The 25,690-nt window shown below is 39.9% G+C and overlaps 1 protein-coding gene across 11 annotated transcripts in view; it reads right to left on the bottom strand.

Annotated features, from left to right (window-relative positions):
• The window catches only part of ANO5 (anoctamin 5), a 55,117-nt gene that overhangs the window by 3,758 nt on the left and 25,669 nt on the right, over positions 1-25,690 (bottom strand). For 8 of the 11 annotated variants that reach the window (XM_088175377.1, XM_088175379.1, XM_088175382.1 and 5 more), the window contains 16 exons: positions 20,062-20,130; positions 18,831-19,115; positions 18,376-18,489; positions 16,815-16,981; positions 15,850-15,984; positions 14,526-14,631; positions 14,376-14,436; positions 12,204-12,355; positions 11,033-11,107; positions 10,155-10,377; positions 8,195-8,364; positions 7,496-7,593; positions 4,779-4,909; positions 2,969-3,174; positions 2,006-2,187; positions 800-905 (listed from right to left, as the gene is read on the bottom strand). In XM_088175377.1, the coding sequence (XP_088031503.1) occupies positions 800-905; positions 2,006-2,187; positions 2,969-3,174; positions 4,779-4,909; positions 7,496-7,593; positions 8,195-8,364; positions 10,155-10,377; positions 11,033-11,107; positions 12,204-12,355; positions 14,376-14,436; positions 14,526-14,631; positions 15,850-15,984; positions 16,815-16,981; positions 18,376-18,489; positions 18,831-19,115; positions 20,062-20,130 (2,280 nt within the window). The remainder of the gene's footprint in view (positions 1-799; positions 906-2,005; positions 2,188-2,968; positions 3,175-4,778; positions 4,910-7,495; positions 7,594-8,194; positions 8,365-10,154; positions 10,378-11,032; positions 11,108-12,203; positions 12,356-14,375; positions 14,437-14,525; positions 14,632-15,849; positions 15,985-16,814; positions 16,982-18,375; positions 18,490-18,830; positions 19,116-20,061; positions 20,131-25,690) is intronic. The other 3 variants (XM_088175378.1, XM_014882503.2, XM_088175375.1) reach the window with 1 other exon arrangement.

Genomic DNA, 25,690 nt, shown 5'->3' with positions numbered 1-25,690 from the left:
ACCTCTTGTTTTATCTGACACCAAATAGGCCACTTTTTGTTCACAATAAAATACATTTCATTTGGCTGTCCTGGAACAATATGCAGCAAATTAATGTGTATATATGATATGCATGAAGATTTAAACCCATCTTTTTATGCAGAAATTTCAATTCCAAATGATTAATGACTTAGCAAACCCAAGAGGAAAGTGTCAGGGCCTGAATCTCAACCATCACTTTTTAACTGCTCTGTGCAGTTTGTTAGAAAGTTCACACAGCTGTGCTGGTAACACTTAGCTATTGAGAGCTGATGAAACACAGCAGGAAAAGTGATGAGATGAGCACTTGAACTACTTCCTTTTCTCTTCATAACTTGCAAAGCAGTGGCTTAACACTGAAGTGCCAGTTATCCAAACTATTGATTAAGCTGGTTTTAACCAATATACATCACTGCAAAATGCTGTCTGGATTTTGAACACAGTCATCTCACATACAGTTCTTTAATGAAAGCAAGAGGAGTGGAAGGGCTAGTCCTGGAGGCTTTCATCTCTTCCACTGGCATAAAGACATTTTTTATTTTGCTGATTATTTTGATCAACATTTGCAGTCTCCTCAGCCATTTTCACTGTTCATACTCTGAGGTCAGGTCACTGATGTTAAAAGGCCCAGTAACAGTAATCATTTAGGACATGAGTACTTGGTACTACCCAGGGAACAAATTATTTTATACTCCCAGAAATTTTATTTTCTGTAACATTAGTAACCATCTAGAGAAATCATAAGGTACCAATTCAGAAGGAAATTTTGTAGAGAACATACCTCCATAATAATTATAAAGGCCAGTTTTGCAGCAAGAATGTGCCAGAACTGCATAGAGTGTAAATATTTCCTTTCATGTTCTGGAGGATATCGATAGTCTCTGTACCTGTTGGAATGACAGACATGCAAAGGTGAAATGTCACATTCAGCCTGGGACAGACTACAAGCTTAGTGACACTTACAAGCAAGTACAACTGTCACTTAAGGAACCTTTTTCTTGTTTTAAATGGTCTGTTTCCTTTTGCAGAAAAAGGTTGCCTCTCAATTTGTTTCTATCTTTGTGTTTGCCTAAACACCCTCACTCACACAGCAACAGAACAGAGATGAGGATGTGTGATGTGAAATTTGGTACACAGGTTACTTGTTTTTCAGGCAATGATCAAATAATACAGGACAAGGTGATGGGTGATAATACAGGACAGGATGTGCTACATCCATATCAATAATGGACTCTTCTTGAATAAATGTGACAGACATGAGTAGATCATGGACTGGACAGATGCAGGGTTTCCTGAAGGGACAGACTTGAATGCATGTTCTACACCACCAAACAAATGTAGCTGTTTCTCAAAGTGCTGGGGTGGTTGGTTTGGGGGGTTTTCTGTTTGCTTTGAGATGTTTTTCATCCAATCAATACTTTTATTTTACCATTTCCAAAGTTCTTTTGCAATTATTCTAGAATCTTTAATGCTGCTGCTAGCAAGAAAGGATACTTTTTAAATGAAAGCACGATAGGCCTGATTTTTGGTCCAATCAAGCAAAATAAGGATTGATTTTAAATACCATATCTCATTTTCAGCTTTGAGATTTAATCATCTCCTTTATTCTGCTTTCTTGTCCACTTATTCGGCCCAAAAATCTTTGAAAATATAGGCTGAAGTTTGCAACTTTAGGGACATGAATTTCCTTCCTTGCTCAAAAAATCAATAGTGTAATTAAGTAAAGAAAAAATCCAATGAAGAAAAAGCAAAATGCAAGTTAGCAATGAGACTCTTAGTGGTGATTTTTTTTTTTGAGGTGATTGTTTTTGTTATAGGCTTGGTCTCTCACCACCTCAAGCATTACCTTGTCAATAGCCTAAATATTACTTCTCACACTTGAGAATTATAAGAACGACATAATTTATTTTCTAATGGACTACTTAGATCTGCATAGATTTTTTTATGCTGTGCTCTATACAAAGTGATAAAATACTATTACACCAACCTGCATACAACAAAGTTTTCTGGATTCTCATTAGGTTCATTTCTCTCAGGAAAATCTGAGATTAGAAACACTGACAAACTGTTGTTTATGTATCCAGACATTGGCGAGTCTTCATTTTCAGAATAAGCATAGTAGTAAACTAAACGAGGGATCATATCTGATGTGAATGCAACAATAAAAGCCTGAAAAGAAATTGGGAAAAGAAATAAGGGAAGTGGCACACAAAATTTGAGAGCAGATTTATAAAGGGATTGTGGTTCTGTGACATTACCCAGAATCTGTTGAGAACAGGTGAGAAGCATGATTAGGGCACTTCACCTTGGTAAAAGATGCTGACTGCAGCCTCAGCACATTTTGCCTGGAAGCCTGAGATATTTAAGATGCTGAAGTATTGTGCTACTTTGGCAGTGCCTGCAAGTGGGTTTGTTGCCTGAGACACACTAAAAAGAGGCATCTCTTGTGCTCAGTAGTCTGCTTTACATTATGTTTCCAGTGAAATACTGGCATAGCATGTAGTTACCAGTTTATAAAAAACACTTGGAGCCACTGCTCCCACAGAGGCATCCAGAAGCAGAGCACAATTCTCACAGAACAGGCCTTATAGTGACAAGGACAAAAATGCATCTGACCCATAGAATTCATCCACCCTTCCTGTCCCCTACAGTTCCCTCTGGGCAACCAGTGTGCTTCATCAGACTAAGCTTCATACTGGCTTCTGCCATTCCAAAGGGCTGAAAAACACAGAAAACTGAATGAAAGATTATGGCCAATAAAATGTGGATTGGGAGCTGCACACTGTCAACATATGGGCAAGCCAAACCACTTAAATGGTTTGATAGTATCTTTGTAGGTTAACATGGTACAGTGTTGATGAAAGAGAAAAATCATCAGCTGGTTTATAATTCTTCACATTTTAAATACATGGAAGAATCAGTGTTGATGCAGCACAGTTAACATACTTACATTAGTGACAACAGACAGAATGGCCATCCCGTTGAGGATTTCCTGCCACACCCCTATGCTGTGTGCTTTTGCAGCCACAGGTCTTCTATACTGAGTGGTTAATTTCCAGGAGTCTACACGAATCTCCAGGATATTATTCATCAGAGCAAGAAGGGGAGCCAGGGGAAAGGATGCCACAAAAAGTGTAATGAATCCAAACTGAATGACTGCAAGACAGAAAAACAAAGTGTCAAAATCTGCCCTACCAAAAGAATTCTCAGAGTGAGGAGTCTACCACTAGCAGACAAATGGCAAACTTCTGCCAGGCTGCACAAGTCATCTCCAGCCCTGGTCTGAGCTCAGTGACAATCAGCCCCAGTGCCAAGACTTGTCCAGTCCCTTCAGGCTGCCATTCAGCAGCACCCATAGGAATGGGCATTTGGGTCCTGTGAAATGATGCTGCCAGCAGTGCTGGAATACCAATCCTCTCATGGTGCTGCAGTTCTCATATGAACGGTGTGTAATGTAGGGGAATTGAGATGTATTCATCCATCAAATTTCTCAATTGTTATCAGGCCAGTTTTGTTCTCTTGCAGCTTGTACCATCTTGTTCTTCTTTTATTTATCAATTTGGACACCTCACAACCTTACCTCCACCTACTGTTACTGATTTAATCAAAACATTCATAACAATTCTATATGCAATAGTTCCATTGGAGAATCTTGACATTAGTTTAAGAATTGCAAATAAAATATACAAATGATCCTTTCAGTGGTTACCAAAATTAAGTATCTCAGTACAGAATGTGATAATCCTCAGCAGACAGCCAATACTGCCACTACATTTCAAATAAAGGAAACAGAACATTTTGTAGGTAGTGGATAAAAACAAATTCCCACACACCAGTCATTCCTGATTTCAGTCATACACCAGTCATCTACCACGATTTCAGTGGTAAGATCTTCACCTCAGACAAGCAACAAAATTCCTACTAGCTTAGCAGCCCTGGGATAAGGCTGGCTCATAGTTCTGGTTCTGGAAGTGCAAGGACCTGGCTGGCAACACTGATTGTTCTGAGTGTATTAGTTTCACAAGACCACAGCCCTGTATCAAATTAAAGTGATAATAACACTATGCATCTCTAGAACAAGGAAAACTATTTCTGCAGAAATAAAGCAATACAAAGGTTCATTTTTCAACAAAATGTATCCTTGTAATAGCCAAGAAGTGTCCTTTAGATTTAGCTTGGCTGCAGTTCTAGTCTCAGTTTCTCAGGTTTTCTGAACTACTGTTATGTGCTGACATGGTCACGCTGCCTTTGAAAACCCATATCCCTTGCCCACACTCCCTCTGCTGGTCGAACGGACTGAACTGAAGCACTGATCAGTGCAAGACTAAAGCTGCAGGGATTCTCCTCTAGCCAGTTTGTAGATCTCATGTCTGCAGTACCCATCCTTACAGTACATTTGGCACTCATCCCATACTTAAAATTTCCACTGACATCAGCTAAGAACATGCTTCGGAACAAGAAAAGAACAGACACAGAGGCAGCTGGTTGCACTGAGAATAATGTTCCCCATTCAAATGAGGAAAACAGAAAGTCTTTGCAGTGTTTCTGTGAAATTCCCAGCAGCTCAAGATGCAAAGATAGCTGGGTTTTTTTTAAATTGGGCTGACCTATTTAGTAATTTCCAGCAGTGAATTGTCCTGTAAATGCAGATGAAAGTGGTGGCATCAACCCACAACAATTAATTGAGAAAATTCGTTCTTTTCCAAGTGTCAGTACAGTGTGTCCTGTCTTCAATTCCAAATGTGTAATTTTAAACTTACCCATTTCTAAATATTCGTAGAACAGGCCTAAGGCTCCAAATGTCTGCAGATCATGGTCTTGCTCCCAGCGACTGTATAAATTTTCAGGATTATTTCTGGCTTTCCGGCGACCCCACCAGTTACAGATCCAGCTGTACATGAGAGAAGCAGATCAGACTGGCTCACTTGGCTGGAGCACGGTGCTAGTAACACCAACCTGGTGGGTTTACTCCCTGTACAGCCCATTCACCTAAGAGCAGGAATGATCCTTGCAGGTCCCTTCCAAATCACAATATTCTGTGAAATCAGCACCACAGAATTAATAGGTTGGAAGAGACCTTCAAGACAGAGTCCAATCCATGCCCTAATACCTCAACTAAACCATGGCACCAAGTGCCACATCCAATTTTAAACACATCCAGGGATGATGACTCCACCACCTCCCCAGGCAAACTATTCCAATACTCTATTATTCTTTCTGTAAAAAACTTTTTCCTAATATCCAACCTATATTGGTGCAGCTTGAGACTGTGTCCTCTTGTTCTGTCAGTGCTGCCTGGTGAGAGAGAACAACCCCACCTGCCCACAGCCACCTTTCAGGAGCTGTAGAGAGTGACAAGGTCACCCCTGAGTCTCCTTTTCTCGAGGTTAAACAACCCCAGCTCCCTCAGCCCTTCCTCACAGGGTTTGTGTTCCCCTCCCCAGCCTCATTGCCTCCTCTGGATGTGCTCGAGTGTCTCAAGGTCCTCCCTGAACTGAGGGGACAGAACTGGACACAGCACTCGAGGTGTGACCTCACCTGTGCTGAGTACAGGGGAACAATGACCCCCCTGCTCCTGCTGGTCACACCATTCCTGATCCAGGCCAGGGGCCACTGGCCTTCTTGGCCACCAGGGCACACTGCTGGCTCATGTCCAGCTGCTCCATCAGTGTCCCCAGGTCCCTTCCTGCCTGGGCACTGTCCAGCCACACTGTCCCCAGCCTGGAGCACTGCAGGGGGTTATTGTGGCCAAAATGCAGCACTCAGCACTTGGATTTATTAAACATCATCCTATTGGACTCTGCCAATTCATCCAACCATTCCAGGTCTCTTTGCAGAGCCCTCCTACCTTCCAGCAGATCAACACATGCTCCCAACTTAGTGTTGTCTGCAAATTTACTAATGAAAGACTCAATGCCTTCATCCATATCAATAAAAATACTGAACAGGACTGGCCCCAGCACAGAGCCCTGGGGGACACCACTGGTGACTGTCCCCAGCTGGATGCAGCACTGCTCACCCACCACTCTGGGCGTGGCCATCCAGCCAGTTCTTAACCCAGCACAGAGTGCTCCTGTCCAAGCCATGAGCTGCAGCTTTTCCAGGAGTCTGCTGTGGGAGACAGTGTCAGAGGCCTTGCTGAAGTGCAAACAGACAAATCCACAGCCTTTGCTGCACCCACCAGGCAGGTCACCTGGTCACCAAAGGAGATCAGGTTGGTCAAACACGACCTACCCCTCCTAAACTCACACTGGCTGAGTCTTGACCATCCTGTAAGTGCTGCATGATAACACTCAATATAAACTGCTCCATTACCTTACCTGGTACTGAGGTCAGGCTAACTGGCCTATAATTACCTTCCTACCCTTTCTGTGAATGGGTGTCACACTGTCCAGCTTCCAGTCATCTGCAACTCACCAGTGAGCCAGGACTGTTGGTAAATGATGGAGTGGCTTTGCCAGCTCATCTGCCAGCTCCCTCATCACCCTGGGATGGATCTCATCTGGTCCCATGGATTTATGAACATCCAAGCAGCTCAGCGATTCTCTGACTGCTTCCTCCTGGATAACAGGGGGACCATTCTGCTCCCTGACACCATTTACCAACCCAGGAGGAAAGCTGTCCTGAGGACAAATTGTCTTCCCACTAAAGACTGGGGCAAAGAAGATGTTAAGCATTTCTGCCTTCTCCTCATCTGCAGTTACTAAGTTCCCTCCTACATCCAATAGAGAACAAAGACTGGTCTTACCCTTCCTTTTACCATGAATATATTTAGAGAAACAATTTTTATTATCCTTTACAAAAATTGCCAAATTAAGTTTGAACTGAGCTTTGGCCTCCCTAATCTTTTTCCTACATGCCCTAGCAACCTCCTTAAATACTTCCTGAGAGGCTTGACCCTCCTTCCAAAGATTATATATCCTCTTTTTATTTCTAAGTTCCTTCAAAACCTCATTGCCCATCCGGGCTGGATGTCTGCCTCACTGACTCACCTTTGGCACACAGGGACAGTTTGTTCCTGTGCCCTCAAGTTCTCTGTTTTGAAGCACACTCACCATTCCTGGACTCCTTTGTTTTAAGAACTGAGTCTCCTAAATAGGCTGAAGTCTGCCCTCTGGAATTCTAATGTAAAATTCTTATTGAAGCTCCTCCTGATATTACCAAACATCAAGAACTCTATAATTTCATGATCACTATGCCCCAAGTGGCCTCCAACCACCAGATCTCCCACCAGCCCATCTCTATTTGTAAACAACAGGTCTAACATAGTCCCTCCCCTTATCTGAACAAACTCCTTAATGCAACATGTTTTTACAAGCATGGTTTTCACAAAGGAGGCTGAAAGCCTTTATGAAATAAGTGTCAGAATTTGTGCTTAATTTACAGAATTCTTCTTATCTTCCTCATATGGTAATCACAACTCCCAAGAATTTCCTGTGGCTGTAAGATGGGCACCTCAGTGTCAGAGAGGACTTACGGAACAATAGCCTCTTGGATATTTCCCCAGATCTGCTTGCCAGCCATGACTATGGTGAGCTGTGTCGTCAGTTCTATCAAACAGCCTGCAGGATCACACTGGTGGAGACAAAGCAAGTGTTAATGGACACAAATAACGGGTATCACCCAGATAAACTGTATTTTACTACAGTAAAAATGCAAGAAAGGAGATCTTAAAACTTGTAAGGACAATACTTAATTTCCACATGTACTGCCAGCTAAGCCACTCTCTCAAGAAGGCTGTTACAGAAGGGCTTTAAATGCTTCAAGTGTGAGACAAAACGCACACCAAAACATAACAACCATATGAAGACAGTGTAACTCAGAGATGCTTCAGCAGGACCTGTGTGCAGCACACATGCCTCAGCCCCAGCAAGGTGAATTTTCTGCACTCAGGGAGCTCTCAGCACCAGATTTTTTAAGACCCACTGTGAGATCCCCACTGGCATTTCAGAACTGGGACCAAGAAAAGCTTTATGATTTTTCACTCTTGTGACTGACAGATTTTCACTGCTGGTGTTACCCTGACTAGCAATAGCAGGAAGAGTCATTGGAAGTCTCAGCATCAGTTTCAGGACAGCCAGCTGAGGTCCAGCTCATTTCAGACCAAGCTTGCAGTTGGAAATTTATGACTATGAGGGCTGAAGGGAACAATCCACCTTAATTAAGAAAATCTCACCTCTTCATTTCGCCAGCGATTAAACATGTATGTGTAGGCACCTGGGTAACCAACAAACTTCCCTTTGAAGAAGGCCACGTAGAAGCAGGATGAGTAGTAGTTGACAAACTGGAACAAAAACATTTTCATAGTGAGCCTGTTCTCATACTCCATATGAGTTCTGGGGATCTCTGTGAAATCAGAAAAGAATAATTTTATGTTCCTTTATTCCCTTTCAAAGGATACAGATTCACAAATATTCATCATGCACATTGACCATCAAGAAAAAAAAAAGGAAAAGAAGAACACCTACAAACATTTCAGCAGATAGAGTTCCTGCTTTCAGACACCCTACTCTTACTTTACAATGCAACATTTGATGTAGGAAGGCAAAGGAAATTAATATTTAAAACTTCTATAAAATTTAATTTCCCCTTCTTTGTCCTGTCCATTAGCACTTGTCCATCTCCAAATGTTACACTATTTTAGGAGATCTGAGATGAATTTCAAACAGTAACTAGAAGAGTCTCCTCCAGTATGAAGATTTCACTGTTGGCAACACACTATTCTTTTTTTCCTTTGTGGTAGAAAGTACATTACAATATTTCTTCCCAACATACTGTATGTGCATATCATTAAAACCAGCAGAAACTGCATGACCCACGTGCCTTTGAAAGACGAGGTCCATAATGGGCAGAAGAATAGGGAACAGTAAAGGCATCTTGGAGCTACTGTACATGACCAGACCTTTGCTTAGGATTTTGCTGCCTTTTGCTGCTCATTATCTGTCACATTTATATCCCTGAAGGCAGCAGGAAGCCCTAAGCATATTATTGTCAGATGTCCTGTTAGATGATAACATATAAACAATTCAAGTTGGGAAGTAGCCTATGAAAATTCACTACAAACATTCAAGCCCCTCTGAATTGGTCATGACCTGGCAGATGAATTCATCTGCTTTATTGTAAAGTTGTTTTGTATAACTGAGTAAACTGATGCTCCAAGCTTTGCATAAGTTTGCATGCCAGAAGAACATGAGGTGTTTACTGGGAACCTGACATCAGAATGTGTGCAGGACAGAGGAGGCAGCACTCAGGTGAGGCAGTCTGACTAGACTGCAGCTCCTTAAAATATTTTTATTTTCAGTGAGCTGTTAAATATTGATGTGAGACACACAACGTTCAGAGCACCAGAGGCAGGTTATACCTGCTTGTCTGAACACCAAATCTGGCCTAACCATTTCAAGGAGTTCAAGAGTGAAAAAAGTCTGGACAGACACTGCTGACAGCCTGGGCCAGGTGCAGGAATGATATTTCCAGCATGCAAGAAGAAGTCAAACATAAAATACACTACAAAAGCAGTCACTCTTTCTGGGCCTCCAGCTCTAGAGGAAGGGTACTGCTATCAATGGCTACTGCCACAATAACACATCTTCAGCACAGCTTCTCATCCTGCTCAAACTCTGCCTTCCATCTTTGTAACTACAAGTCTGTACAGCCAGAGCTAAAGCAAACAATGCTCAGAAAAAAATGGAAAATGTACTATCCCATCCCATCTTTTCCCCCACACTACGAGTCACGATTATTTAGTCTTTTTTTCTTGTAAAGGTAGCTGTGATCTATTTTTTCAAATATATTTACAGGATTTCTAAATTGAAATACTGCTACTTCAAGACAGTCGGATTTGGATTCGGTGACTCAAGATGATTTTTAACTATGTTCAGGTCTGTGATTGTATCTGTAGACTAGTTCTAATATAAACAAGCATTATATGAGGAGAAACTAGGTTATGAGAAGTACTGATGTGCAGAGAAAATATTCAGTATTGCATGGATACATCTCAGTCATTGCTGCAATCTGCTGCAAGCTACAGAGCTCCCACAGTGCCTGAGCTGAGAACAACAGTGCAGAACACCTTGATGGTGCTCAATGGAATCTTCAATGATTCCTTCCAAGTTTTGCCTTCAAGGACCCCTGCTTACCCATATCAGTAATCCAGATGGCTATTCTCTCATAGAAGAAATTCAGTATCATGATGATGACAAAATTGAGGCAGGAGGCTGTGACAGAGGTTGCCAGCTGAGGGGTCAGTAAGCCACTGATGGGCTGCAGGGTCTGTGTGTTCTCCATGAGGCTGGCGAAGGCAGCGTACACTGCAAGGCGATACACAATCACAGCGATCATGCTGGCTATGATCAAGGACACCTGAGGAAAGGAGGGAGATTTCAAATACACTTGCACCTTAGTGTAGGTATACACTATAACTATATGCATGATGCTTTGAAAATAAGATGTAAACCATCATGCTTTATATTTTTAAAATTTTATTCTTTGTGGGTATGAGTTCCGCAGCACTGAAATGAAAAGTGGACAGGCAAAATATTTTGTAACATTATATACATTAAAACCAACAAAATTATTTTGATAACATAAGAAAAGCTGACAATTTAATACTGATATCTGAGAAAGTGCAGAAGAGTGTAGACAGGAGATGGAAAGGACAAGTTAGACTCAACTGTCCACTCTGAAACTCACTCTGTATTCATTGTTGTGAATTCTTTTTTTTGTTTGCCTTTACTACAATTTTTTCAGTGTGTCTGTTAACATCAAATAAGTCACAGAGAAGCTACCCCATGCTAAAATGTCCAATCAAATTACTAATTAATGGCAGATTTCCAGTGCCTTACAAAAAAAAATTATCAGAATTGAAGTGCACTTTGAATGACAGGATGAAATCTGCAGAACACTAATAAAAGCATGTGCTAACATCATGATTAAAACCAACTTGTATTAATGTGATGCTTAGCAATGATAAGCATCTCTGATATATGTTAAAATGATGATTCAAAAAGATGCTCACCCAGAACAACACCGTAGCTCCTGAGATGCAGAATCTCACAGCCTGGCTAGTTAAAGGCAAATAAGGCTCCATCTCCTGAAACAGGCAAGTACAGCACAGTTCATGTTATTCCCACATCTCACTCCAACATCAAGCAGCACACAGAGCTCCCACCAGCTGTGTGAAAAGTGCTCACATCTAAGGGAAACCATCCAGAACCCTGCTCTCTCAAATGGCAGACACGACATAATTTTGAGTGTGCTGGGAAGGGCGGGGGGAAGCAGGGTAGGGCAGGGCAAAAAGATCAGGACAGAAACGGCCAGAAAACTGCTACAAGTCAAGAAAGTATTTGGAATGAATGGTTAAACTTTTGCAAAATCAATCAGTAGCTAAAGAAAAAGACCAACTTCCTGAGATGAGGCAGGCCACAACTATTACTGTAATGCCAGGTTAGCTGTCAAACAGCTCTGAGTCCACAACTGGACTCAAGTTTTATAAATTCTTCATGCCGAGACTGCTTAAAACTTGTCATTTGGATGTGCCAGTCAGAGAGTGCTTTTCTTCACTCCTTCCATTTTATTTGTTTTTGTTGTTGAAGAAATGGCTATGAATGTAGCTGCCAAGCTCTGCTGCAGCATCAGGCAACTGGGTCTTAGCCATGCCAGTACCCCCAGACAACACATGAACAATTTTAAATGCTCACATAAAGTTTGTGCAACCAATTCTAGTTCCTAAGATATCAGAGTACATGTTTTATGAAAGAATCTTCTCTTTAAGAACTAATGTCAGTGGAAGAAAATCTAGTGAAAAACAGTTAATATCTAATATTTATATGGAGTGTTTAACAGAGTTAAGTGTAATAGTATCTCAATTACATTTCAGAGAAAGAACTTCAGCAACTGCATCCCTCTGGTGTTCCCCAAACAAAGTGGCTGTCTATCAGAAGCAAAACTACAGTTAGACCAACTTATCACTTCAGATCACAGTGACTGCTTCTTCATATATTGTGTAGGGACAAGAAAGAGTGGTTTTAAAGGCATGGAAGTTTCAGAGACTGCTACCCTGAATTGTGAAAAAGGTAAAAGCCATTCACTTTACCCTTATTTTCCTGATTTAATATATCAATTTCCATGTTACAAAACTTTCAGCATATAACTGAATTTGCACACATGGCAATGCAGCATGTTCATACCTGAGTTACAGGATTCCTCTTCTTCTGGGTACATTTTGCCTCGTACTCAGGCCTCAGCTGGAGCTGTTGCTGTTCCTCTTCAAAATCAACCAAATCCCATTCATATTTCAGTCTTGCTTGCCGCCTCTTCCAAAACTCCAAGAAAAGTGTAACTACAATTTGCAAATGTTAAAATAGAGTCAAGAAAGAAGTGAACAAGTTCAGGAACCAAGTAAAACACCTGCACTGGCTTTTTTTCTGTGGTTAGTATTATCCTTACAGTGTGACTCATTTATTTTTACTAACTACCTACTATAGTTCACAGATAAGATCACAACACGAACTCAGTGATTTGTCAGCTAATTGAATTCCAGAAGTAGATGACAAGGAAGATGCCAAGACAAGATATGGGTATTTCCATGGTTATGATGACCATGTTCAATTAACTACTCTGTGTATGCAAAAAGCAACATGGAATTAAGAAAAGAACCTGATAATTCAACTAATTGCTGTGTATAAACCTTTAACACATAAATAACTATTACAACAAATAAGCAGAACAGCTTTCAAGTAATATGGCCAAACATTTCTGTTACTTTTTGATGTCATGGTGTCCTAGAGTGACTTTATGATGCTGAATTGCATCCCCATTTGCCTGTTTAGCCCAAAAATATGTTTTGTGCCTTTAAAACTAGATTTGAGAGTGAAAGGGGGGAGAAGGAGAAGCAGTGGAATGTCTGAGGTGGCTGTGTTCAAAAACCTGGAGATAAGAGCTTCAGCATTCTCTCTCCTGCACTGTGCTGTCTGCAGCACAGACAGGGAGCAGGAGAAAACTCTCCTTTGCTTTCAGTTAGTTTGTTTAGCTGGCTGAGGCAGAACAGTTCACTGAACTGTGGCTTTTCTTTTTCTTGGAAATGTTCAAACCTGCACAGGGAGCTGATGCCTGTGGCCACCAGGGCCCAGGATGCAGCATTTTCTAGCACAGGAGGGACTGATAAGAGACTGTGAGCCGAGCTACACCCAAGGAAAAGACTCTCCCTCTGAATTTGCCATCACTTCAGAACAATGAGAGGTTCCGTTGTTTAATATTATTCAATTTTTATGCTCTTGAATACTTTGCTTGTTAAACAAACAGTTTTTTCCACTTTTCTCGAAGTTAACTCCTTTAAAATGTAAACGTCTTGTAATCTGACTGTTCTTATTTGAACTGGGGACATTTTATGGTTAGACAAACACAGGAAAGCTTATCTGCTGCAGTTCTAAACTCTTTGGCTGGTACTTCCTGAATGACTAATCCATGTGATGTGAATGCTAGTTCTCAGAAACCAAGAAAAGCTTAGTAAAACAGCCATACAACAAAAATCTTACTAGATTTTTAAAAATAAATCTATATGAAAGAAGTGAGTGGTTAGATCCTCCGATAAAAAATACACAGGTTTTCTACTAGCACACAAGAATCTTTGTGAGTTAATTAAGTATCTTCATACAAGTTAAAAATTTAATTATGACATTTCATACAAAGTATGAATCAAGATAATTGTATTTAGGGAAATAAGAAACAATAACTATGCTATCCTGAATTTATAAACCTTCATAGAGTTGAAGAAAAGATCATGTATTCAACACAGTGTCCTTAAAAGTCTGAAGAAGTATCATTGGTGTGAAACTATGATTACAGAGGCCAGAAATCCACCTATTTCTGTATCATCAAAACATACTGCAATGTATGAAGTTCACTGGAGTAGAACCCAGTGAGTTTTCTCATCCCAAAGGTACAGCTAATACAGTGGCACTGTACTAGGGGTGGGACAGACCACCATCCATGCAGTGAAAGGACACAAAGCTCCCCAGTCCCTCACTGGGACGCTGAGGATGTGCAGGGCTGAGCAGAGAGGACTCTCATATGGGCTGCACAAGATTGGACCCCTCTGGTTACTAAGGAAAGAATCAAATGTTAGCAGCTAAGAGTACACAATTCTTATGATATTCTTATGGTATCCCAGATGCCTGTTTGCATTTCTTTGCCTTAATTCCTCTGTAACTTTAAATTATTTTCACTTGTTCATCACTTCAGCATCTGAGGCAGGATACTAAGGTGAAGCAATTATTCCCCTTCTTCCCATTTCCAGTGTCCCTGGCAGCTTGGCCAAGATCTCCTTATTGCTTGACATATAATTTATCAAAGGTACTCACCCCATATACCCATGAAAATGGCAAAAAAAAGAGTTGCCACGTTGTCAAACAAATGGGAATACTGCAACAGAATACCCAGGAACAGGTCAGTACCAAGACAGTTTTCAGGATGAACAAAAATGCCAAGTGGCTGCAGAAGCAGATACAGACCTGTGAGGACTCACAGGTGGTGTTTAGTCTCCAGTATTCACAGTCTCGGTCACAAAGTGGGCACATGATGATCTCTCCTCCAATTGCAGGGTCACAGATTTCTTTGCTAAGGAGGAAAACATTGTAAGGTATCTGTTTCCACAGCACCTTAAAAGCTGTTATATAAAATTTATTAGAAAAATAAATAGGAGTTTTATTTGTTCTAAGCTCAACATTTGCAGCTTCACAGCAAAGATGCCACATCTTGTCACATTCACTGGGGTTAACCAGTGGCTGGTCAGGGCAAGTCAAAAATGAAGCAGCTGCTACAAGGAGTAGAATTAACAATTCCCTCGATATGGGATTTTTGAGCCTACCAGCAATGAATCAGGAGCCTGTCAGGAGCTGTACTGCACATGCACTGCTTTCAGGCAAGATATAAACCATGTTATTTCTCATCAGGTTAGCAATGACATCAAAACACCTTTTCTAAAAGCAGAGAGACCACCTCAGCTTTGATACCTGCAGTAAAATTTGCTACTTCAATTTAATGACAGTGGGTAAAATTTAGAATCCTATGATAGTCCTTTGGCATCCAGAGAAATCTCAGTATGTGTAACAGTATTCCCACGTGAATTCTTAACCCAGCTAAAATATAAGGCTCAAAATTACATTATTCAACGGAATAGATGAGAATTTTAACTTCTAGTCATCTTTTATGGTTAAAACTCAAAATTTTATGGAAGCCTTCTTACAGAAAACAGTGAGCAATGAAAAGTCAACCCCCTTTTCCTCTCCCCACCCCCAATCCCTGAATACAATGAATCTTTGGACTTCTGATAAAACAAATACTATGCTTATTAAAAAAACCCACCAAACTGGCTTCTAAGATACTGGATCCCTCTTTGATGGGAGAACACTGCTGATCTGTTTTACTTATTGTTTTGATTAGTACAAATGATGACCTACACAAAAAGGTCAGGCTGCTCTGCAAAACAGATTAAATAGATGAGCTTAAGGCAACAATAAACACTTAAACAACTTTGAAAGATCTAAGGGGTACTCTTAGGACTTCACATATTGCAGCTTCTCCAATACAGAATCCTAAGGTCAACAAAATATTGCTTTTCACTAATTGTCTTACTAATTGATAGTCACAAATTCTGCATTAGTGATCCATCACCTTTTCAGTCAATAAAGACAGCTGAAGAACAAATTTGTCTGCTCTGACAAGCTTTAAAAGCTTGTTATCTGTTGAGTAACAACAAGGATACATTTTTTTTGCAAGAATAAAATTTTCACATTGCTTAGCTTTTGCCCAAGAGATTTTCAACATTATACTTACCTGCTCATATTTTCATCCATTGTAAACAAGCCATAAAGAAAACAGATTAAGCCAACAACTGCTGCAAGGAACAACATCTCGGTGTAAAATCCTAGCCAGGCAAAATAGATTCCAATCTTCTCACCATAGTACTTTCTGAAAAAAAAAAATGCAATTAACAGGAACACAAAGCAAAATTTAAAACTGTGATAGAGCAAACTGGCCAGAGTAAAAGTGAAATACTTGGCAAAATTCTCTTTTAAGTATCATGGAAATATTAACTGAAGTATTATGGAAAATGAGGTCTGAAGCTGGCCATGAGAAGTTACTCAAACTGCATGAACAAGGGGAATGATCAGGACACATGGCCTCTTTTGTCCCTTTTTCCCTCCTAGCAGAAATCAACATTAAAATCACTCTTTATTCTACAGGATAGTGTAAGTGAAGATTTACTTTCTGATTTTTCCAAAGAGTTACACAAATGAAACAGCACAACAGTTCTGACCCTTTGGTTAAAACAAGTAGGTAATCCACAGACAAACAAGGAACTGTAACCTGTGAATAAAGCAACATGCTGTTGTATCACATCAGCTGAATCAGAGAGATCTTAAGTGAGTTTAAATTTGGGGTTAGAACTAAGAATCAAGATTCCAAACTGATTTTGTCAGTATTTTTTCAAGTCTGTGTTGAAATTTCAACATTTCAAATAACTCTCTAGCATTTTTTGCAGAGATTGATTTAAAAAATCTGAGATACTGTATATAAGTGTTTCTTTACAGCTGAATTATCTGTAATATACCTGACCCCAGGAAGACTGGCTAGACAGAATAAGGCTTGATTTGAGATAAAGCATTTTTCCACTTCTTAGTAGAAAGCTGTCTCATGTCCTCTTTGGACACAGCGCCCAATTAATAAGTGGCAAAGATTTCCCAGCAGTTACAAAGGGAGATTCACTGTGTTATAAGCAAACCAAGGCCGTATTTCACCTGATCAGGTCCAAAGGCTGCTCCTTGTAGAAGCGCAGGAAGCGAGCCCACTCCATGTACAGCGTGTACCTCTCACTGTCACAGTTGGGGTCACTCGCCTTCTTCCAGTACTGGCACTGCGAGCAAATCAGAGTAAGGGGAAAACACCTCATCGACAGCCTCAAAGACTACAGTGAAAGAGAAACAGGAAGCATGATGCACCCCTCTTAAGACTGTAGTCTTGGTCATTATCAGGTATCTTAACTGTCAAACATTAAGAAAATTTTGGAACTTCGTCATTTTCCCAGAAATTAAACAACGTAAAATAACCACAGTTTCTAACAGCTTTTGTAATTTTATTTTGTGCCACAGAACTCTGCTTTTAATTGACATAGCCAAATATTTGGCTATGTTAATTATTCACTTTGTGATGCTGGTTTTCCTTTTATCTGAATGTCTCTCAATCACAAAGAAAAGCATGAAAATTGGTTTCTAAATAGGAAACAACCAATAGAAGTTTAAGCAACCTAAAGTCTGCATTTTGAAAATATTTTGAAAGATTAAATAATTATTTTTTAGACAAAGGTTTTTGAGTCTGTCTCACAAGTTTTAGATTTTTTTAATAAGATTTCTTAGCATTTAAAATTGGTTGTAGTTGTATAGAAGAGATTCTTGCTTTTTACTGTCTGTGGTTTTCGTAGTCCCAACAGTATAAAGTATTTCCCTGGACTAGCATTCTAGTGGAAACCTAAGGAATTCGCTCCTTTATTTTTATTTTCTAAGGAAAATAAAATATTTTCAAACATTTAAAAATATAAATCTATATACAGCATTTAAAAATGTCCTGTGGTAGAATTCAGATATATTAAAAAAGCAATTTAAGTTCACTAAAGCATAGTGACATCTGAAATAACCATTAAAAACATGGAGAGAATTTAAGATTTAAGCAAAAAAATTAAACACAACATTTAGGAGGAAAATATTTTAAAGTGAAAAAGCCCATGTAAAACACTGCAACCCATCTCTCTCTTGTTTTCTCCGTGGAATTTCAGGACTAAATCCACATGTGTCATATTAAAAACTGATCTTACAGCAAAACTAATCACAGTCACCATTCCACACTGAACTGCAGGGTTCAGGCAACTCACCTGACTTCAGTCCCAAAATGGTACAAACCCAAGAGTTTTTCTCCAAGTGCAGGTAGTGTGCACTACTGTGTAACTACAGTATGTGTGTGTACACACCCTATATACACACACACTGCTGAATGTATTAATTTCTCATTACAATCTAAGGTACTACAGTGTAGTCTGTGTCATCAGCATTACAGGAATATGATGGAGTAAGTCTAAAGAAATTATCTGACTGACACATATTCTAAAAACTCATCCACGGGAAGAAACATTTCAGCACATAAAAGCCAAATAGTAGAGCTGACAGGTATGACAGCAGAATCAATTACTGGGACAAACTGAAAGGTTTGAGTCTATTTTCGTATCTCCTGGAACAGCAAATGTCACAGTAGGTAAAAGAGTGCAAACACTGGGAAATGCTCTAGGGAGCAGAAAGCTGAAATACTTACATCATGAAGGGGATATGCAGCTGTATAGGTGCCATTGTTTAGGAGTCTCTTAATCCCAAATTTTTTCTTCCCTTCTTCTGTTCCATATGGGCAACGTGTAAGAATATAATTAACCTGAGATTCAAGGACGAGAATTTCAGACCTTTCCTATTTTAAGGTCATTTAATAGAAATCTATAATGAATGTGCACTGTGTATAATCTGCAGGAACAACATGCAAAAGCAGAAAGTATTTCTTCAGAAGGCGTTATCCCATATAAGAACGCTGGGGGCACAATTGCCTTGCAGACATCCAGAAGTCCAATAATTATTCTATATTTCTAAGCAAGATGCACAGGTACCCAGGCCTCTCTGTATTTACCTCACTTACCACGGTTTCTATACTCCCTCCTTTCTATTCTGACAGGGCTGTGTAAATCCACATGGAAATATAAATAGCCAAATTCACATACGTACTATTCTGTTTCTCATGGATGGTGAGAAGAAAGTGCTCTCATCATTAATGAGGTACAGCTCCTGCTTGTCCTTGCTGAATGGTGCCGTGAAATAATCTGGTTCAGGGTGCATCACCTTCTCGGGCAGCCTGAATGGGAAAAGCACACAGTCCAGGGGGTTCTCCACCATGGGGGGAATGTCATTTTCCCTGATGGGAACTTTAATGTTCAGCACTTCTGCATATGTGATCAGAACCTCCCATGGCGCATGGATCTTCACAAAAAAAATCTTGCCATCTTCAGATTCCTGCTCCAGAAAAGTTAAATCAGACATTAGACCAAACTGTTTTATTGCAAGATTTATGGGAATATTTTTCATATAAAATGTATTGCCTTTTACATATTTTTAAAGGATTTCAAAACAAAGAAAGAGGGGGAATAGAAAAACTTTCTGTGTGTGTATATATATATGTATTTATTTACTGAAAAGCTTGTCTGAGTGATTGGCTGTTCATAAAAATAATCTTCCCAGTACTAAAAGCTCACAAAGGCTTTTCAAACTATATTTATCTCATACACTGAAGCTTGAAAATTCTCATTACACCGGAAACATGAAGAATAATCTTGTCTTAGGCCTCACAAAGCACATATGTTTTTGTAATGTTGCTCTGCATTCACAGTAGAAGTTGGCAATCACAAGCCTTTTTAATATTGCTCAATGAATTCCCTACCTATGGATGTTACAGAGTCTGAACTTTATCGAAAGTTATTTTACCCAATCTCTGGCACACTGACTGCATCAGTCAAAATTGCATGTTCTCCAGTTATTACACCAAACAGTCCCACTAATCAAACACCCTCAGTTGTCACAGGGTCCTTCCTCATAATTACAACATCCAGTGGGCATAACTAATCCATTCATTGCCTTCCAAACCTGTTACTCATTGTTACGTGGGATTAAAATCAGCTGCAAGCATACTTCCCATTCATGTGGATCTAAATCAAATCACAGCTACTCTGCCTTCTTCTTGTTATGAAAGCAAAAGCTTCCTCTTGAATCAAAATTATTCTGCTTCCACAATTCTTATCAATGTGTCTGGAAAAAGCACTCAAACATATTAACCTTGTTTCTCCTAAAGTAGTCACACTCCATTGAAATACATGAGTATAATTTATCATTTTTCCCAAAGAAAGAAAGTGGTTTATTAATTTCTGGGTCTATTCTTTTGGTCCTGATTTTTCTTTTTTTTTACCTTCTTGTCTTCTGTTTCTAGCTCCAAACCAGCCTTTTGCAGGTTGCTCTCAAATTCTTTTCTCCTTTCCTGAAGAGAAACAAAGACATTTTAGTAACTGATGAAGTTAACAACTAATATATCACTCACCAATGACTCACTGGGTTTTACTCCTCTCAACTGCCCTGATGACAACTCCTTAACCTCCTTTAATGTGATCTCCTCAAAGCAAGCAGACAAAACCCAGCTGATGCATACCAGGCCACTTTCCAGCTTTGTGATGGGAACCCACCAGCAATTGTACTGACTAGCCACGGGGCACCCACTGGGTAGGAAAAGGCTCGTTCTGGGCTATCTGGGCCATCACAGAAGCAACTGACGCCTTGTGTCTTCAGCACTGCTGACTTCAGGAGGATGCTGTGTGGGGTGTGTTCAAGTTCAGCTATACTTCCAAGAGAAAGATGAGAAGAAAAATTCTGGAAGCACGTGGAAGACTGATTGCTTACAGCCTCATCTATTCACCTCATCTATTTATTTTGTATATTTAGTTATACAGTCATGCCCAATTCAAGTACTGATTCCAGACAATTCGAACAGTATTTCACAAATATCACTGATAAGACCAACAAGTGCTTAGCTTGCATAAAGCCAGCACAGACTTCATGCAGAGATAACAAACCTCCCTGGGGAAGTGTCTGGTGGCTGCATGACTTGAGTGAGCTTTATATTCTTCTTGAACTAATTTTTTTGCAAGGTAATTCCTAAGCAGTATCTTTAGGTAAGAACATTTTCTTCCTCTCCTTCTCTCTATGATTTTTTTCTCCTATTGAGAGACTGTATTGATTTCCTCTTAATTATTTAAAATTTGCTAAAGAACTGCCAGAATAACAATAAATCAAGCCAAATATTGAGCCCTACCCTCTTTAAAATGAACAAGCTAGACCACAAACTTATTCCTGGCTAAACCCTGCCATGCTGTCTAATGTTTCTTCTATTGAAAAGTCTTAAATGACAGTTTTCAAACATACTTTAAAAACCCAAAACACTGTAGTTTTCAGCCAGTTTTCTTTTCCTGCATGTGTGTGAGGAGTAGACTGCCAATTTCGCATTTCAGTTTGCATAACCTACTCAGACGAATGCAGACTAGCTTTCATAGCCCTCAGATGTTTTCCTGTGTTAGTGACCTCTCATTTTTATGTGCCACATGTGATTTTGCCAAATATTACTAGATATTAAATTAGACACTGAACTGTCTAAACTCGTGAATATGGTAACTCCTGAGTTCTAGCACATGCTGGGGGCAAAAGCAATCCCATGCATCATTTTTCCTCAAAACCTGCCTAAAAGCACCTGTATAAACATGTCATAGAACTCTGGTTTGCTGCCATGATAATCAGATAGAAAACAACACTACTAAAAGGTGATTTAAGAATGTATGTTAAGATGCTATGGAAAAGCTGACACTCAAGCCTAGTATCCAAAGCTATATGCTACTCTGGATTACTTTTTCTCCTAACAAAGCATGCTGGTGTGCATTCTTTCTCCAGCAAATATTGGAAGAGGGTCAAGCAAGTCAGCTCGGAGGGTTCTCTGCCACCAGCCAGCTTTTCTCGAGCTGTGCAGCTCAGGAACAGAGCCAAAGGGTCTGGCCCCATCTTACTTATCTTTCCTTACAATACACTTAGTGTGATGAACTGCAGTGCTCTAATAGAAATTATGCTCTTTTTACCACGTTGTTCTTCTTCCATAAGCCCTCTCCTGAAACCCATGCAATGTACTGTACTTTCCAGTTAATGGGAAAAACATTCTTAAAAGGAAATCAATCTGCCACAAGAAAAATTCCTCCCTCTTTTTTTGCCAAATACTGGACCCCATGTCACCGTCAAAAGCTTAAAATGGACAAAATGTACCCTTAGACCAAAGCTGGTTGTTTTTAATGTGGACTTGTTAAAATTTTAAGCTTACTGCCCCAAATCTAATAAACTATCCCTGGTGCATATATTTCTGACTCTGCTACAGATGCCACTCTGCAGTCACAGAGGCACAAGGGAAGCTCTATAGGTCATCACAGGCACCATATAATGTGGGATAAGCACAGACTAACTTTATCACCTAACACATGCTGGGCTGCAATGAACCATCCCACGAAGATTAACAAAGCAAGATCCAAAGTCCAGCAGTACTGTTATGCCCAGTGCAAATGCAACAGTGCCTAATCAGGTACCTATGGAAGAGAGATAACTTCTACAAACCTGATTGTGATAACAGTGCTGGTACCATAACGGGTAACAATGCAGGTCCAACTCCTGCTCGGTCCCTTTTCTGACTCAGCATATTCTGTGATTCTCTTGTTCTATGAACTCCTGGGCCTTCACAGGGCACTCCAAGAGCCTGAATGTGTTGTCCAAATGCTTCTTGAACTCTGTCAGGCTTTGTGCTGTGACCACTGCCCTAGGGAGCCTATTCTAGTGCCCAACCACCCTCTGGGTAAAAAGCCTGTAGTTCCTAATACCCAACCTAAACCTCCCCTGACTCAGCTTCATGCCATTCCTTTGAGTCCTGTCACTCACGGGTCTCAGAGAGAAGAGATTGGTCCGTCTCCCTCCTCTTCCCCTCACAAGAAATTTGTACACTCTGATGAGGTTTCCCCTCAGTCTCCCACAGGCTGAACAAACCAAGCAGGACAATCCCCTCCCTTGCCTGGCTGGTGATGCTCTGCCTGATGCCCCTCTAGGACAGGGTTGGCCCTCCTGGCTGCCAGGGCACTGCTGGCTCTTTGGACTTGATTGTTGTGGGTCCCTTGCAACGCAGGATATGCTGCAATTTTTTCTGCAACTACCAGTCAAACTTCTGCAAAACTGCATGGAGAGGCCCCAGTTCAGACTGAGCCCAGCTGTCAAGCACTCCTGCACAACTGGGGTGTGGCTACTAACAGGGCTAACAGCAGCAACAAGCACCTGACACTTGCTGCCCATGGCTCCCTATCTCTGGTCTACCTGGTACCACTAAGAAAGCAGAGGTTTCTGTCTGAGTTGATGAAAACTGGGAAAGGAACTAGATAAAATTTCCTTCTGTATCTCTGTACCCCACTGGGGTCAGAGGGATTTTGCTTCCAGTCAACACAGGAGTGAGGTACTTTGCAAAGAGACCTATGAGTCCTAATGCTCTGTAGTTCTTGTGCAGAAATATACTTATGGACAATAAAGACTATGTCCTGGTCATGCACCAATATTTTGCTAGATATTTTTACAAATTCTATTTATTTTTTCATGTTCACATACATTTCATACAGTGGTAAAATATTTCCACATGTGCTGGAGGCTTTAAGGAATAATATTAAGTATTGTCTCAAAAAACTGTAATCCTAATTTCTGTTCAGAGACCTTTGTGGTTTGGATCTATTCATGTAGCTTATAGAAGGTAAGTTCAAAACAGCATTGAAGCTGGAATGTTTCTGGAATATCAAAAAAGTTAAAAGTTGTTCTGCATGAAACTAAGGGAGAATAACAGACTGTCTCCTACATCTGTATCAGGGCTATGTTGAAACACACAAAGAAGTTATTTATCTCATTCTTAGAAATGCAGAATAAAGCTGTTTCCTTGAGACTAGGAAACAAAACCCTTTGTCACAACTGTTATTCTCCTTGTATGAACACTTCTATTCTTAGCTGTTCCATTTTACTGCATCTTTGTACAACCATAAAAGAAACATTTCTTTTTATGATAACTGTACAATAGCAAGTACAGTGTATGTCAGACAAATTTTCGGAGGCTGCAGTTCATCAATATTTAAATTTTGTTACCACAAACACAACAAGCACAGTACTTCTATGCTACGAAGTCTGCACTAATTTACAGATGAACTAATTATATAAAGATCTATGCTGAACATAATTATAGGGCAAATGCAGATGCCTCAGGAACTGTGCAAAAAGAATTAGTATCTCCATGACTGTTCATCCAGTGACCACAGAGTTAATCTACAGGGCCCTGACCTTCCTCCATGGGGCCATAAACTCCTTTGCAAGGAACAGACATACACAGAATTAAATCTCACAAGACTTAATGTGGATATTTAGGCCTTTTGAAAGACAGAGATGTTTCTCCCAGGAAGTGCATTTTTAACTCAAAGAAGAAGGACAGTATTGGCTACTAACTGTTGGGCTTTTTCCCACGTGACTCATCCAGTCAATAATGACATCCATGGACAAGGGCTCGGGTCTGGCAAAGATTCCTACTAGCCCTTAATGACCCATAAAGCAATGAGAAGGAAATTGCTGCACACAATATGAGGGAGTGACTAGACTGACCATCTGACTCATTTTCCTTCCCACCTGAAACATTACCTAAATAGCATCCATTTCTTCCCTCATTTTAAAAAATTCAAGTATGACTAATGGAAAAGTTTAAGACTTGCTTTGACAAATTTTGCATGGGTATCTTTCTTCTCTCAACACTGAGTGGTCTTCTCTTCCTTCTTTTTCAAATGCACTTTGCTTCTGGGCAGAAGAAAGCATCTAGCTAGGAATACAGCCTGACAAAGAGACAGGATGAGTTTGAAAAGGTATGCTTGTATATAAACTTATGGTATCATAGCTATCAAATAATCTGGTCTCCCAAGAAAATCTTTGGAATGTGGCTAGCTGAGCAAAGCTGACTGAGATGCTTAATCTCAGAAAAGCATCAGAGACATGACAAGTTTTTGGATTTTTTAAGGTAATACAAGTAGGATGCAGGGGCCGTGTTCTACACTTGTATTTGGATGCAAGGGCAGGCAGCACAAGTTCTTAATGAAAACAGTATTTTCTTCATAAAAGAATGAAAGCTGTATGGGATTTTTTTTAACAGCCCAATCTCGCAGTATTTTTCCAACAAAAATTTGGATTTTTAATTACAAAATACCTTAATATGACAATACATAGATTGCAACTGTTCTTTGCTTCAAAGACCAATAGTTTTGATCACGATTTTGTCATAAGCATTGGTATAATTAGGTTTTTTTTTCAGATACCCTTATCTTTCAGAATAATATGATTGAGAATGTAGTTTATTTGGTCTCTCTCTCATTTTTACAATTTTTTTGATCATGAATAAACTTTGGAGTTATCTATTGGAGAAACTGGTTTGTAAATGTAAGCTCTCCTGACTCTGAAAGAAGGCAGCAAATACAGAGAAAAAAAATAGAAATCCTTATTTCTTTAAAATATTGTGCTTCATATAAAAGTTGTTGTCTTGACTGCCTCTCATTCTACTGGATTTTTTATATAGCTTGAATTTCTGTTAGCCAAGTTAGACTCGTGTCAGTGTGAGCATGTAACAAACACGTGTCATTAACTCATTCCATCTGATCTATTATTACCGTTCAGGCAACTGGGTCTTGCTGGCAAGTTCAGGGAGAATCACTAAGTGGCATTTTAGAGAAAGTTTGTTCTTGTGCTCTGTTACGTAGGAAGGCTCTCATAAAAGCCACTTTAAATATTCTTCCAGAAGAATAAGTACACATATGTAGGCAGTAAGTCAAACACAGGGAAAAGCTTCAGGAGGACATTCTGTGTTTACATTACTCAGAGAATATTTTAAGAAAAGAGTCTCAAAAGTATTAACAGAAAACTGCATTGAGTCTTGGAGCTAAGAATCTATTTTTCCTCCC

Source organism: Sturnus vulgaris, chromosome 18 (genome assembly GCF_052056855.1).
Source record: "Sturnus vulgaris isolate bStuVul1 chromosome 18, bStuVul1.hap1, whole genome shotgun sequence".
Lineage (NCBI taxonomy): Eukaryota > Metazoa > Chordata > Aves > Passeriformes > Sturnidae > Sturnus > Sturnus vulgaris.
The sequence above is the reverse complement of the archived record's forward strand: the minus strand, read 5'-3'. Positions and strand labels throughout refer to the sequence as shown.